Source organism: Hypanus sabinus, chromosome 3 (assembly GCF_030144855.1).
Source record: "Hypanus sabinus isolate sHypSab1 chromosome 3, sHypSab1.hap1, whole genome shotgun sequence".
Taxonomy (NCBI): Eukaryota; Metazoa; Chordata; class Chondrichthyes; order Myliobatiformes; family Dasyatidae; genus Hypanus; species Hypanus sabinus.
In genome coordinates, this window is record NC_082708.1 from 194,528,366 (window position 1) to 194,545,156 (window position 16,791).

Here is a 16,791-nt window from a genome sequence, read left to right on the forward strand (position 1 = left end):
AACCATGTTTCACTAATAGGTACAACGTCATATTTCCAGGTATCAATCCATGCTCTGAGCTCATTCACCTTTCCTACAATGCTCCTAGTATTAAAATAAATGTGTTTAAGAAATTCTCCACCTCTTCCTCTCTGTTTATCTCTAACAGTACAAAGAACTTTACTGCCTTCGTTTTCTTCCTTCTCCCCTACATCTGTTCCTGCACTCTGGTTCCCCTCCCCCCCCATATCTAGTTTAAATCCACTGGAGCCTCTCTAGCAAACCTACTTGCAAGAATATTTGTCCCCCTCCAGTTCAGATGTAAACCATCCCGCCGGAACAGATCCCACCTTCCCTGGAAAACTGCCCAATTATCTATAAATCTGAAGCCCTCCCTCCTGCACCATGTCTTCAGCCACGTGTTGATCTGCACTATCTTACTATTTCTAAATCCACCTGCAAGTGGCACTGGCAGCAATCCTGAGATTGCTATCCTGGAGGTCCTGTCCTTTAACTTGGCACCTAGCTCCCTAAACTCACCTTTCAGGACCTCCTCACTCTTCCTACCCACGTCATTGGTCCCTACATGGACCAAGACATCCAGCTGCTCACCCTCCCTCTTGAGAATACTGAGAACTCGATCCAAGATATCGCGGACCCTGGCACCAGGGAGGCAACAGACCATCCGGGATTCTCGATCACTTCCACAGAACCTCCTATCTGTCCCCCTAACTATCGAATCCCCTGTCACTACTGCTCTCCTCTTTTCCCACCTTCCCTTCTGAGCTGAGAGTCCAGTCTCGGTGCCAGAGACGCAACCTCTGCAACTTGTCCCTGGTTGGTCGTCCCCACCAACAGTATCCAAAACGGTATACTTATTGTTGATGGGAACGGCCACAGGGGTGCTCTGCTCTTCCTGTCTATTCCCCTTCCCTCTCCTGACAGTCACTCAACTACCTGTCTCCTGACTCCTAGGGGTGACTATCTCCCTGAAACTCCTGTCTATTTCTGCCTCTGCCTCCCAAATGATCCGAAGTTCATCCAGCTCCAGCTCCAGTTCCCTAACATGGTTTCTCAGGAGCTGCAGCTGGATGCACCTTTTGCAGGTGTTGTCATCAGGGACAGCTGTGCTCGCCCCGACTTCCCACGTACTGCAAACGGAGCACTCAACTGCCCTAACTGCTGCCTCCATTACCTACTCCTAATCTAATTAGATTAATTAAAGGAGCTTACCCGGCCTTACCTCACCTGGAGTGAAGCTCATACTCACCCTCTGCTCGCTATTTAAATTCTCCTGCTGCCTCAGAAGCTGACTTTCATGCGCTTGCACAGTTGTGCCCCATTCAAACCTCGCCTCTGCCTGTTCTCGCCGAAGCCTGATTGAGCCAAAGCCGACCCACTCTGCCTCAGTCCACTACGATGATGGCTGCTGTAAATGGCGGTCTCTCTTTTTAAACCTTTGGCGCGCTACGTCACACGCCTGCACAGTCTAGCCTCTTTGCCGCGATCAGTTAAAAAAAAGCTTCTCTCTGAGCTTCTTTTACCTCTTCCCTCTCCACCTCTTGCTGCGATTTAAACTGCTGCTCCTATTTCTTATGCTCTTATGTTGACAGGAGAGAATGACTTTCTGCCTCCTGCCTCTGTCTTCTAAGGCCGAGCTAATTATAAATTCAATCTTTCAAAGTTCCAAGGAATGTGGTAAACTGCAGACAGCAGAGGAATCTGCCCAATTCAGCATGAGCACATTATTTCCCACCATCGGTAGTACCTACAAGTAACACTAACTCAAGAAGACAACATCCATCTTCAAATGTTCCCACCATCCAGACCGTACAATCATACTATTGCAGAGGAAGTATAGAGCCTGTTGTCCCACATCACCAGACTCAAGAACAGTTACTTCCCTTCAACCATTCACTTTTTGAATGAATGAACCCTAACCAGTACAATTTAGCAATGCTGTGACCACTTTTTCAGGGTGAATGAATTTTTTTTTCCTCAGGATTGGGAAATCAAGAACCAGATAGTATAGGTTTACAGTGGGGGGTGGGGGGGAACAATTGATAAGCTTCTGTCACGGCATGGACTCTTTCGGCCTGTACCCTGTGCTCTTTTGCTCTATAAAATAAGCTGTGAGGAAGATATGGGCAGAATATAAAAAGCAAAAAGAATATTAGCAAGTGAGATAGCGAGACAAAGAATGAAACTTACCACTTCCGACAATCTTGAGACTGTGTGTTCGGAAACTGCTATGGACCGCTGAAAGGGACAGGCTGGTATGGGCTAAAAGATGATACTGTGGACCCCTGTAATTTAACACAAAAGGTAAGAAAGGAGATGCATTTTAAGTAACTTTTCTGCCCTACACTCACTGAGCACACACACTTAAAACCCACATTCACATTCTGCAAGCCTAGAGACCCAAGAAAGACTGCAGATCTGGAAACTGGAATAAAACCAAGCTCCTAGAGGAATTCTCAGGTCAGGAAGTCAACAAAGGGATGAGACACTGAATGAGGAACATTCTTCTGCCTCCACAGATGCTCTTCAACTCTAAGTTGTTCCAGCAGTCTGCAAGTACAAAGCCTCTTTGATAGAGTGGTCTAAATGGCACACACACCCCCACTTTCTCAATAGCTGTCAAATTTCCAGTAATAATTAACTTCCCCTGAAAGTTTCAGCTGGAATTGTGCCCTTCACTGCTTCTGCTTCAGATAGATCAGCCTCTACACCTCATCTCTCTGTCTGCCATAAATCATGACCTTGTAGAACGGACTCAGCGTCAGAGTCAAAGTATCAGACGTCACAGAAACAGGCCCATTGGACAGTGCCAATAATTATCAGCTGTGCTAATACTATTTAGCAGCTATTCATCTGCACCTTAGTCAGTCAAGTGCTTGTGCAAGATCATTGGAGCCCAGTCCCATTTTCCTGAGTTTGGCTCATATCCTTCTAAATGGACATTGCGTAGGTAGAAGAAATGAGTTTTGTTAGGCATTACACAAGGAAATCTGCAGATGCTGGAAATTCAAGCAACACACACAAAATGCTGGTGGAACGCAGCAGGCCAGGCAGCATCTATAGGAAGAAGCACTGTCGACATCTCAGGCCAAGACAGTCCATCAGGACAAAGGGTCTCGGCCCGAAACGTCGACAGTGCTTCTTCCTATAGATGCTGCCTGGCCTGCTGCGTTCCACCAGCATTTTGTGTGTGTTGCTTTGTTAGGCATCAATTACTATTTAAATTAGTTCAGCTCAACAATGTGGGTCAAAGGGCTGTACTTACCTGTGTTTTCTGTTCTAAAAGTTGTTAATGTACCTCCTCAACCACTTCCTCTGGCAATTAATTTAGTTAACTCAAGGGTCAACCAAATAAAAGTTATCCCTTAAGTTCCTAATAAATACTTCCCCTTCTCATTTTCCAATGCCCTGCAGTTCTTCACTCCTTAATCTTGGGAGAAAAGGCAGAATGTATTCAAAGCTATCTGTGCCTCTGTGGTTTTATACACCTCTGCAAATCACCTCCCAGTCTCTTATGCTCCAGTGAATGAAATCCAAGACTGTCCAACCTCCCCCTATAATTTAGTCCCTTAAGTCCTGGCAACATCCTTGGAAATCTACTCTGCACTCCTTCCAATTTAAGGTCGGGTGACCAAAACTGAACAAATTAATCCAAATGCAGCCTCACCAATTTATAACTGTGATGTAAACTCCCACCTTCTGTACTTAGTGTCCTGACTGAAGGTCAGCATGCCGAAAGCTGCTTTTCAACTCCCTGTCTACCAGTGACCCCATTTTCAAGTAACCATGCATCGGTACTCCACTAACACCATGGACATGATAAAATAGGTCATACTCAGCATGGTTTCCTCAAGGGAAAATCTTGCTGGACAAATCTGTTGGAATTCTTCGAGGAAATTACAAGTAGAATAGACAAGAGAGAATTGGTTGATGTACTTGAGTTTGACAAAGCCTTTCACAAGGTGCCACATATGAGGCTGCTTAACAAGCTACAAGCCTAAGGTATTACAGGAAAGATTCCAGCATGGATAAAGCAGTGGCTTATTGGCAGAAGGCAAAGAGTGGGAATAAAGGGAGCCTCTTCTGTTGGCTGCCAGTGACTAGTGGTGTTCCACAGGGGTCTGCCTTGCGACTGATTATTTTGAAATTCTATGTCCAGAACTGGCTTGCCCACAGAAGGCAAAGAGTAGTTGTAGACGGGTCATATTCTGCATGGAGGTCGGTCACCAGTGGTGTGCCTCCGGGATCTGTACTGGGACCCTTACACTTCGTGATTTTTATAATTGACCTGGATGAGGAAGTGGAGGGATGGGTTAATAAATTTGCTGATGACACAAAGGTTGGAGGTGGTGTGGATAGTGTGGAGGGCTGTCAGAGGTTACAGCGGGACATCAACAGGATGCAAAACTGGTCTGAGAAGTGGCAGATGGAGCTCAACCCAGATAAGTGTGAAGTGACAACACACATAAAATGCTGGTGGAACACAGCAGGCCAAACAGCAAGTACAAGGAGAAGCACTGTCGACGTTTCGGGCCGAGACCCTTCGTCCTGTTGTTTGAATTTCCAGCATCTGCAGATTTCCTCGTGTTTGCTCTTTAAGTGAGAAGTGGTTCATTTTGGTAGGTCATATATGATGACAGAATATAGTATTAATAGAAAGACTCTTGGCAGTGTGGAGCATCAGAGGGATCTTGGGGTTCAAGTCCATAGAACACTCAAAGCATGCAGCACAGGTTGACTCTGTGGTTAAGAAGGCATAAGATATATTGGCCTTCATTAATCGTGGAATTGAATATAAAGCCGAGAGGTGATGTTGCACCTTGGTCACACCCCACTTGGAGTACTGTGCTCAGTTCTGGTCACCTCACTATAGGAAGAATGAGCAAGCCTTAGGAAGGGTGAAGAGAATATTTACAAGGATGTTGCCTCGATTGGGGAGCATGCCTTATGGAAACAGGTTGAGTGAACTCAGCCTTTTCTCCTTCGAGCAACGGAGGATGGGAGATGACCTGTTACAGGTATATAAGATGATGAGAGGCATTGATCGTGTGGATAGTCAGAGGCTTTTTTCCAGGGCTGAAATGGTTGCCACAAGAGGACACAGGTTTAAGGTGCTAGGGAGTAGGTAGAGGAGATGTCAGGGGTAAGTTTTTTTGCGCAGAGAGTGGTGTGTTTGTGGAATGGGCTCTCAGCAATGGTGGTGGAGGCAGATACAATAGGGTCTTGTAAAAGACTTTTGGATAGGTACATGGAGCTTAGAAAAATAGAGGGCTATAGGTAAGCCTAGTAATTTCTAAGGTAGGGACATGTTTGGCACAACTTAGTGGGCCAAAGGGCCTGTATGGTGCTGTAGGTTTTCCATGTCAATGATTTGGATGATGGAATTGATGACTTTGTTGCAAAGTTTGCAGAGGGTATGAAGAAAGGTGGAGGGGCATGAGAGGATAAGAGATGTATAGAGGGATATGGGCCAGGTGTAGGTCAGTGGGACTAGACAGAAAAATGGTTCAGCACAGCCAAGGGCCAAAAGGCCTGTTTCTGTGCTGTGATGTTCTATGACAGGTAGTTTTGAGGAAGTAGAGAGGTTACAGAAAGATTGAGAATGGGCAGAGAAATGGCAGATGGAATACAGTGCTGGCCACACACTGCTAGAAGAAATGAAAGGGTTGACTGTTTTACAAATGGAGAAAAAAAATCAAAAAACTGAGGCACAAAGGGACTTGGGAGTCCTTGTGCAGGATTCCCTGAAGGTTAATTTACAGATTGAGTCTGTGGTGAGGAAGACAAATGCAATGTTGACATTCATCTTAAGAGAACCAGAATATAAAAGAAAGAATGTAATGTTGAGACTTTAGAAAGCACTGGTGCAGCCTCGCTTTGAGTATTATCAGTAGTTTTGGGCCACTTCTTAAGGATGTGCTGAAACTGGAGAGGATTTGATGGAGGTTCACAAAAATGACTCCAGGATTGAATGGCTTGTCATATGAAGAGCTCTGGGCCTATATTCACTAGAAATCAGAAGAATGAGGGATGACCTGATTGAAAACCATTGAATGGTGAAAGGCCTTGATAGAATGGATGTGGAAAGGATGTTTCCTATGGTGGGAGCATCTAGGATGAGAGGGCACAGCCTCAGAATAGAGGGGCATCCTTTTAGAACAGAGATGAGGAGGAATTTCTTTAGTTACAGAGTAGTAGGATTCTTTGCTGTCTTCAGCTGTGGAGGCCAAGTCTTCACCCATGTGAAACACCTTTTTACCTGGCACCTCTAGAGATGTAGCTCATTAACCCTTCGCTATTAGCCATGGACTCAGTGGTGAGAAAACCACCTTTCTCAATCTGCATAGTTCTAGGGGCAATATGACTGTCCCACCAAACCCGGGAGGCTGGGATGTTTCACCACCCAAATCCCAATCTGAACAAATACTGTGTTTTTATTTATTTCCAGCATCTGCAGATTCACTCGAGTGCCTGTATTAATGCTGCCCACTTGCAATTACCTGTCAGCAAGAAATAACATATTGTACACTGTATATAATTATAAAGAAAGCATATTTACAAATTTTAGCTTTAATCGAACAGTTAGTAGGTAAAGAAACAAAAAGTAAAAAGGGCCATTACAGTTAATGCAATCTAAATGCGCACTAAATTGGAGCTCATCTTGAAGTTGGCTTTATCTCTCGCACTGGACCCTCAGTTTGCGTGAAAGTACATGCCACCTTCCAAACGTCGCTTGAATCCACCTCGAACAAACGGGATCCCCCACGGGAGTATCGGTCCTTCCTCCTTGACACCATTCATCAGCATCAAGCACCTTGTGCAACAGGGACAGCATCCTCAACCACCTTCACTCCTGTCTTCTCCTAGCTCCCACAAAAAGACCTCAACCTACACCAGTATCCATCAAGAAAACCTCACTGCCCAGCATTCTCTAAAACCTTCCGACAATTCGACTGATTGAATTACACAACAATTGTAAGCATGGACATCTCAACTTCATCTCATTAGCTCAAATCCAAACTGAAAGCAGAACAGACTGCTCTTACAAAACTGCTAAAATGAAACACCTACAGCATAGCAGTAAAATTCTAAATCAGGGCATTAAATATATTTAAGGCAGAAGTTGAAAGATTCTTGACTGGTCAAGGCATGAAGGGATACGGGGAGAAAGCAGGAGACTGGGACTGAGAAGAAAATTGGATCAGCCATGATGAAATGGAGGAGCAGAATCAATGGGCCAAATGGCCTCATTCTGCTCCTATTCTTATCTTATGGTTTTATAGTCCTTTTTCCACCCTCACTTCCTCTCAGCATTCCCAGTTTCCTTCAATTAACGTTTGCTTTCCCCAGTAGTGAGATATACACTTTAAAAAAACAGATCCTTTGCCTCACTGACAATCAACCTCATGTTCACACTAATCCTGCATTTGTCACATTTTTATCAGCTTCTTCCATTGACTATAACAGGAACCTACTAGTTCTATAGTCAATACATTGTTGTTCTTTCAGTGCCCCTGAAGCACGCATGCTTCCGGTACACTTGACTTTTGGAACATGCAAGGATATGGAAAAGAATTGGTCTGGTTCTCGGGTGGACATTCCAAATTGAAGAAAGGCCAACTTTGATGTATTAGAAAGGATTTAGCAAGTGTGGATTGGGAAATATTTGGTAAGTGGGAGGCCAACAAAAGGGATATCCATTTAGAACATGGATGGAGGAAATTCTTGAGTGAGAGGGTGGTGAATCTGTGGAATTAGAACCATAGAACATTACAGCACAGAAACAGGCCTTTTGGCCCTTCTTGGCTGTGCCGAACCATTTTTCTGCCTAGTCCCATTGACCTGAACCTGGACCATATCCCTCCATACACCTCTCATCCATGTACCTGTCCAAGTTTTTCTTAAATGTTAAAAAAGAGCCTGCATTTACCACTTCATCTGGCAGCTCATTCCACACTCCCACCACTCTCTGTATAAAGAAGCCCCCCCCCAAATGTGCCCTTTAAACTTTTCCCCCTTCACCCTTAACCCATGTCCTCTGGCTTTTTTCTCCCCTAACCTCAGTAGAAAAAGCCTGCTTGCATTCACTCTACCTATACCCATCAAAATTTTATATACCTCTATCAAATCTCCCCTCATTCTTCTACGCTCCAGGGAATAAAGTTTTAACCTATTCAACCTTTCTCTGTAACTCAGTTTCTCAAGTCCCGGCAACATCCTTGTAAACCCTCTCTGCACTCTTTCAACCTTATTTTCAACCTCAAAAAAAAAATTGGATAGATATATGGACAGGAAAGGAATGGAGGGTTATGGGCTGAGTGCAGGTCAGTGGGACTAGGTGAGCGTAAGCGTTCAGCATGGACTAGAAGGGTCGAGATGGCCTGTTTCCGTGCTGTAATTGTTATATGGTTATAAATATCCTTCCTGTAATTCGGTGACTGCACACAATACTCCAAACTCGGCTTCACCAATGCCTTATACAACCTCATTATAACATTCCAATTCTTATACTCAATACTTTGATTTATAAAGGCCAATGTGCCAAAAGCTCTCTTTACTACCCTATCTGCCTGAGACACCACTTTTAGGGAATTTTGTATCTGTATTCCTAGATCCCTCTCTTCTACTGCACTTCTCAGTGCCCTACCAGCTACCTTCTGTTTTACCTTGGTTTTTCCTTCCAAAGTGCAATGCCTCACACTTGTCTGTATTAAACACCATCTGCCATTTTTCAGCCCATTTTTCCAGCTGGTCCAAATCCCTCTGCAAGCTTTGAAAACCTTCCTCAACTGTCCACTGCACCCCCAATCTTTGTATCATCAGCAAATTTGCTGATCCAATTTACCACATTATCTTAAAGATCATTGATATAGATGACAAATAACAATGGAGCCAGCACTGATCCCTGTGGCACACCACTAGTCACAGGCCTCCACTCAGAGAAGCAATCCTCCACTATCACTCTCTGGGCTTCTCCCATTGAGCCAATGCCTAATCCAATTTACTACCTCACCATGTATACCTAGCGACTGAATCTTCCTAACTAACTTCCCATGTGGGACCTTGTCAAAGGCCTTACTGAAGTCCATGTCGACAACATCCATTGCCTTCCCTTCAACCACTTTCCTGGTAACCTCCTCGAGATAATAGATTGGTTAAACATGAGCTACCCCCATGCACAAGGTCATGTTGACTCTCCCTAATAAATCCGTGTCTATCTAAATACTTGTAGTATCTCCTAGTACTTCTTCCAATAATTTACCTACTACTGACGTCAAACTTATTCATTGAAATGGATGGCCATGGAGGCCAAATCATTAAAGCATAAATTGAAAGGTTCTTGATTAATTAGGATATCAACGGTTATGAGGAGAAGGCAGGAGAATGGGGTTGAGAAGGATGATAAATCAGCCATCCTGGATTGCTGGAGCAGACCCATTAGGACAAATAGCCTAATTCTGTTCTTATGTCTTATGGTAAATTATCAGAAGATATTCTAATAAGGCAGGGATTGATAAGAGAGCGTCAACATGGCTTTGTTCATGGTAGGTTGTGTGTAACTCATCTTAAAGAAGCTATCAGGAAAGTTACCATTGAAGTTGATGTAGGCAAGGCAATAAATGTTGTCTTGTGGAAGAAAAATATTAAGACATTGTGACAAATGTTAAGGGGTTAATGACCTACTTCTAGGATGTGAAGTCTGTAATCACTTATCTGCGACTAATATACACTGTGTGACTGAAATGGGCTTTGAAGATGGGATGGGAAAATAACTATGTCTGTGCTTCCTTGTTCTAAGAAGCATCGCATGTCTGCACTTAGGAAAACCTAGAATACTGTCCCGAGAACTAACACTTAAGAAAATGTATAACCACTCAAGGACATATAGTGCAACTTCACTATTCTAATGAGTTGTAGATGAAGTTCCCTCCTTTTTCAGATTTAAGTACTTCGTGTCACATACGCCTGGAGTATAAATAAGAGTGTAATCCATTGCTGAGCAGAGCTGCTGAGCTCTGCTTTCATATATCGTGTCATAAAACCCTTTAGTCTGAAACAATTCTCTGAGTCAGCTTCATCTAGATTTTTCCACAACAGTTTGGCGATGAGGATGGGATCCTCAATCTAGCCTCCTAGCTGAAAGGGAAAGGCTAGAAGAACAGGATCCAAAAAAGAATCCTAGGTGGAAAAGGAGAAGCAAGACAGAAAGGTGCCTTCCAAGTTGGGAAGGAAAATCGGTCTCTTAGCTGAAGGGGGGAGACTGGTGGCCTGTCTCCCAGCTGGGGTGCCTGTGGAGAGAATGCAGGTTTGCCAAGAGACTGTCCAGTAGATTGGATTCCAGCTCAGTAAAGAGTGGCGAAGTTTGGGAAGGGATCGAATAAAAGTAATAAAGAAGATCCTAGTCCCCAAAACAAAAAATGACATTCTTTCTTTCCTGGGCATGGTCTCCCTCTCTCTTCAGCTGTCCATTGATTTTCGATGATGACTGAGGCCTGGGCAAGGTTGTATGGAAGACTGGCAGTTGCCCATGCTGCAAGTCTCCCCTCTCTACACCACCGATGTTGTCCAAGGGAAGGGCATTAGGACTCATACAGCTTAGCACTGGTGTCATCGCAGAGCAATGTGTGGGTAAGTGCCTTGCTCAAGGACGCAACACACTGCCTCAGATAAGGCTCGAACTAGTGACCTTCAGATCACTAGACCAACACCTTATCCACTTGGCCATGCGCCACACTATGGTAAGGCACTGTCGATAGCGGACTCCCGAATACCAGGAGAGGGATGCAGTAATGCATTCTGCTACATTGAAAACAGAGCCCCTCATTGCGGAATGAACACCTGAAAGGGAGAAAGCCTTCCATGACCTAAATGTAATGGTAGAAGAATCTATACCTATTGTATTGGATCACCCGTGCACTGTGATAGTACCCTATGCCATAATGCTACTGTTGAATTCAGCTGCTACTCAGCATTTTACCATGGTTGGAAGGACAGGTTATGAGGTGATTCTTCTCTCTTCATCCAACTGTATGTACAAAAGATCTCTGGCTATTAATCCAGCTACTTTTGTTCCATTATCATCTGCACAGCAGGATGGGATGACCACGACTCTCTGCTCGCAATGGAAGCCACTATTACTCCCCAACTGGATCTGAGAAGCAAACCTATTGATAACCCTGATTTAATTCTTTTCACAGAATGCTCTTTGCACCACCCAAGAGATGATCTGCTGCTGGCAGAGTATGCTTAGTAACTCCTCACAAGGTAGTAGAAGCTTACAACTTGACAACAGGAACATCAGCGCAGGCGGCACAACTCTATGCCGTTTCCCGAGTTTGCTTGCATTTTGGCCTAAGGAAAAGCTGCCAATGTTTTTTCCGACTCACGTTATGCATTTGGGATAGCACATGACTTTGGGCAATTGTGGAAAAACAGAAGATTTATCACCTCCTTGGGGAAAGTGATTAAATACACCTTTTTCATACTGAACCTTTTAGAGGCTTTACAGTTGCCACAGACTTCAGTAATAATTAAGTGCAAGGCACACACCTCAGCTGAGAATGAGGTCTCCAAGGGGAATCGGTTTGTAGACATGGTAGCAAAACAGCGACAACCTGTGCCACAGACCCCTCGGGTTGAATCAGGAGGGAAGGAGCTCCCTGTGTGTATTGACGTCTAGCAGTTGCAGGAAGCCCAAAATCTTGCCTCACAGCATGAGAAATGTGCCTGGAGCAAATCTGCATGTTCCCAGAATACCGGGCTATGGCGTCACCCAGATAGCTGAGTATTGTGCCCGCATAGTTTATTTATGCCCCCGGCTCGCCTGGCACATGGCCAGGCTCACATAGGCAAAGGAGGGATGCAGCATGCCATCACTCAACAATAGTACGCCCCAGCAAATTGACTTTGTACTTATGCCTGCTGAAAGGAGGTTTAAGTATGTTTTGGTAATAGTAGGCATGGTTTTTCAGATGGCCGGAGGCCTATCCAACTCGGAGAAATGATGTAAGAACTGTGGTGAACATATTGATGAAAGAAATTATACCTCCGTTTGGAATTCCCCTAGGGATAAATAGCAACAGGGGAACCCATTTTACAAATAAATTAGTACAGGGACTGAAGAAAGCCTTGGGGTTCCAGTAGAAATTGTATATCCTCTAGCAGCCTCAGCCCTCAGGTACGGTGGAAAGAGCAAATGAGGAAATAAAAGTGGCTTTGACAAAAGTTTGTCAGCAAAACGGTCTCAGACAGCCAGAGGCAGTGCCCTTAGTAATGTACACTCTGCGAAATCAGAAGAATAGACATACAGGACTTACCCCCCATGAAACTTTGATGGGATGGCCTTTGACAACAAGAGCTAGGCCTCCCATGACCCCAGAAAAAGTAGCGCTAATAGGATGTTATGAGAAGACACAGAAATACGCACAAGCATTGTGTAAGGAGGCAGGGATATTGTATGAGAGGGTCTGGCAAGCCCAGGCACCTTTAACTGAAGGTAACGTGCATCCATTTAAGCCAGGAGATAGAATATATGTGAGATCAATGAATAAAGATTCTTTCTCTCCCAGGCTGCTGAGGACCCATACAGCCATTAAGGTGAAGGAGAAACCTAATTGGATCAATGCCAGCAGGTGCAAATTGCACCATGACGAGGACGAAATAAAACACTGAACAAGTGACATCTTCCCTGGGGGAGAGAGAGAGAGAGGAACAGCACTGAAAACCAAGAACCAAGCGTTATTGAGAGACTGGAACATAAATCTATTCTAACTTGCACTTCATGTTATATACATAGTGGTTGATTATTAACGAAATATATACTCAAAAGAGGACTAACATTAAGGAAATAGTGGTAATAATCATATAGGGGGTGGGATTGATTGATTACCTAACAGCATCGGAGGGCAAATACAAAGAGACAGGGAAGAGGAGAAGAAGTATTATCCTGAGAAGGAGTGGTATGTGCATTAGTAGGGAAAGAATGTTGCACCTACATACCCGGTGCTTCAGAAAATATGATCCATGTGTTGGAACATATGACCCAGTTGCGAGATGGAATGCATAGACTGAACTCTCAAGCCCCTCTAGAAGGCTGGGATTTCTTTAAGTGGGTTAAATCAGTGTTAGGAGAAGGAATATTTTCCTGGCTACAGCCCCTCTTTTAGGGCCTCATTGCCCTCGTCTGCTTAGCGGTGTTAGTTCATTGTGTCATACAACTATACATTTGCTGGGCCTGCGCCGGTACAAAGTCAAAGTTAGGGGAGACAGTAGCATTACTCTATGTGCAATCACATGTCATGGGAAAAAAAGAGGATAGTTACGATGAAGAGGAATGTTGTAATTATATTCCTGATGCCACAGAAAACATAACTGACTTAGGCCAGCACATTATGAAGAAGGTTAAGGAGATTAGGAAGGTGGGAGAACAGCTCAAAAACTTTAACAGTGGAGGATCTTGGTGGGAAGGAATATGGGGATGGTTTTCTGGTTAGGGAAGCTGAATAACGCATGGAATAACTGTAGTGGTAACGATTTATGTTTTAGGGTGCGTGTGTGGAGCACTAAGGTTGTGCTGCTATCAGTTGATAAAGAGGACTTTGTCTGGCCCCAAGGGTGTCCCAATGATAGCCCAGATAGTAAAAGATAAAGCTAGCAAGCAGCACTGGTGGGGTGAAGAGGTGTACCCGGGGAAGGAAAGACCCTTCCCCTGTGGATATGAGCCCCCACTTATGAGGGGGGAGGAGGAAATACCACAATAAGAAATGTTAATCTAGAAGATTAACAAGGAGGGAACTGTGGAAGAAAAACAGTAAGACATTGTGACTAACATTAAGGGGTTAATGACCTTCTTCTAGTATGTGAATTCAAAGTCTGTAATTACTTATCTGCAACTAATATACACTGTGTGACTGAAATGTGCTTTGTAGACGGGATGGGAAAATAACTATGTTCTAAGAACCATCACGTCTGCGCTTGGAAAAGCCTGACATACTGCGCTGAGAACTAACACTTAGGAAAATGTATAACCACTCAAGGACGTATAGTGCAACTTCGCTATTCTAACAAGTTGTAGTTGAAGTTCAAACAACACACACAAAATACTGATGGAACGCAGCAGGCCAGGCAGTATCTATAGGAAGAAGTACAGTCGACGTTTCGGGCCGAGACCCTTTGTCAGGACTAACTAAAAGAAAAGAAAGTAAGAGATTTGAAACTAGGAGAGGGAGGGAGAAATCCAAAATGATAGGAGAAGACAGGAGGTGGAGGGGTGGAGCTAAGAGCTGGAAAGGTGATTGGCAAAAGGGATAGAGCTGGAGAAGGGAAAGGACCATGGGATGGGAGGCATAGGGAGAAAGAAAGTGGGATGGAAGCACCAGAAAGAGATGGAGAACAGGCAAGGAGTGATTGTGAGAGGGGCAGAGACAGAAAAAAAGGGGGAATAAATAAATAAGGGATGGGATAAGAAGGGGAGGAGGGGCATTAACGGAAGTTAGAGAAATCAATGTTCATGACATCAGGTTGGAGGCTACCCAGACGGAATATAAGATACTATTATACCTTTAGAGAGATGAGAGTGGATATAGGACAGCTAGAAAATGAGGCTGAAGAAATGCTAACAGGGACAAGGAAATGGCAGATGAACTGAATGATATTTTACATCAGTCTTCACTGTGGAAGACACTAGCAGTGTGCCAGGTATTGAAGGGTGTGAGGGAAGAGAAGTGAGTGCAGTTACTATTACAAGGGAGTAGGTACTCAAAAAGCTGAAAGATCTAAGGGTACGTAAGTCACCCGGACCAGATGAACTGCACTCTAGGATTCTGAAAGAGGTAGCATTAGAGATTGTGACGGCATTGGTAATGACCTTTCAAAAATCATTGGACTCTGGCATGGTGCCAGAGGACTGGAAAATTGTAACTGTCACTCCACTCTTCAAGAAAGGAGGGAGGCAGCAGAAAGGAAATGATAGACCAGTTAGCCTGACTTCAGTGGTTGGGAAGATATTGGAGTCAATTGTTAAGGATGACGTTATGGAGTACTTGGAGACACAAGACAAGATTGGACAAAGTCAGCATGGGTTCCTTCAGGAAAATCCTGCTTGTTGAAACTGCTGGAATTCTTTGAGGAGATTACAAGTAGGACAGATAAAGGGGATGCAGTGGATGTTGTATACTTGAACTTTCAGAAGGCCTTTGCCAAGGTGCCACACATGAAGCTGCTTCCCAAATTAAGAGCCCATAGAATTACAGGAAAGTTACTACATGGTTAGAGCATTTGCTGATTGGTAGGAGGCAGCAAATGGGAATAAAAAGGATCCTTTTCTGGATGGCTGCCAGTGATGTTCCATAGAGGTCAGTGTTGGGACCATTTCTTTTTATTCTGTAAATCAATGATCTAGATGATGAAATCAATGGCTTTGTCGCTAAGTTTACCAATAATGTGAAGATTGGTGGAGGGGCAGGTAGTGTGGAGTAAACAGGTAGGATGTAGAAGGACTTAGACAGATTAGGAGAATGGGCAAGAAAGTGGCAAATGAAATGCAATATTGGAAAATTCATGGTCATGCACTGTGGTATTAGAAATAAATGTGCAGACTGTTTTCTAAATGGGGAGAAAATCCAAATATCTGAGGCACAAAGGGATTTGGGAATCCTTGTGCAGAACACTCTGAAGGTTAACTTGCAGGTTGAGTCGGTGGTGAGGAAGGCAAATGCAATGTTTGCATTAATTTCAAGAAGTCTAGAATACGATGCAATGCTGAGGCTTCATAAGCACTGGTGAGGCCTCACCTTGAGTGTTGTGAACTGTTTTGGACCCCTCATCTAATAAATGATGTGCTGGCATGAGAGATGTTTCAGAGGAGATTCACAAGGATGATTCTGGGAATGAAAGGGTTATCATACGAGGAATGTTTGATAGCTCTAGGTCTGTACTCGCTGGAATTTAGGATGGAGGGTTTGAATTAAAACCTTTTAAATATTGAAAAACCTGGATAGAGTAGATGTGGAAAGGATTCAGATGGAGGATGAAATAGTTAGATCTAAAACTAGTGTATTCAGCTTGAACAAGGGAAACAACAACAGGATGGGGGAGGAGTTGGCTAATGTGGATTGGGAGCACAGGCTATTTGGTAGAACAGTTGAGGAACAATGGAATAGTCTCAACAAGATTTTTCACAGTGCTCAACAAAAATATATTCCACTCAAAAGTAAGGACAGTAAGTGTGGAGAGAGCCAGTCTTGGATAACTAAGGAAATAAAAGTTAGTATCAAATTAAAAGCTCATGTGTACAAAATCGCAAAGAATAGTGGGAGACTGGAGGATTGGGATAACTTTAAAAAGCAACAGAGAACAACTAAACAAGAAAGAAGGAAAGAGAAGATAGAGTATGAAAGTAAATTAGCACAAAATATAAAAACAGATAGCAAAAGGTTTTATAAATATATGAAGTGGAAGAGGGTGGTTAAAGTCAACGTAGGTCCCTTGGAAGACGAGAAGGGGAAATTGATATTGGGTGATAAGGAAATGGCTGAGGCATTGAACAACTATTTTGTGTCGGACTTCACGGTGGAGGACACGTCTAATATGCCAAAGAAGGATGTTATGGATGAAATGGGAGGTGAGGACCTTGATAAAATCACTGTCACTAAAGAGATAGTGATGAGCAAACTAGAGGGCCTGAAGGTAGATAAGTCCCCTGGTCCTGATGGGATATATCCCAGGGTCCTGAAGGAATTGGCAGAGATTATAGTAGACGTGTTGGTAATCATTTAATATCAAAACTCTCTA

General features: G+C 43.8%; 1 protein-coding gene across 4 annotated transcripts in view; it reads right to left on the reverse strand.

The window, feature by feature from the left end:
- Positions 1 to 16,791, reverse strand: part of LOC132392020 (rhotekin-like) — a 258,421-nt gene that overhangs the window by 176,502 nt on the left and 65,128 nt on the right. For all 4 annotated transcript variants that reach the window (XM_059965934.1, XM_059965935.1, XM_059965932.1 and 1 more), the window contains exon 6: positions 2,191 to 2,285. In XM_059965934.1, the coding sequence (XP_059821917.1) occupies positions 2,191 to 2,285 (95 nt within the window). The remainder of the gene's footprint in view (positions 1 to 2,190; positions 2,286 to 16,791) is intronic.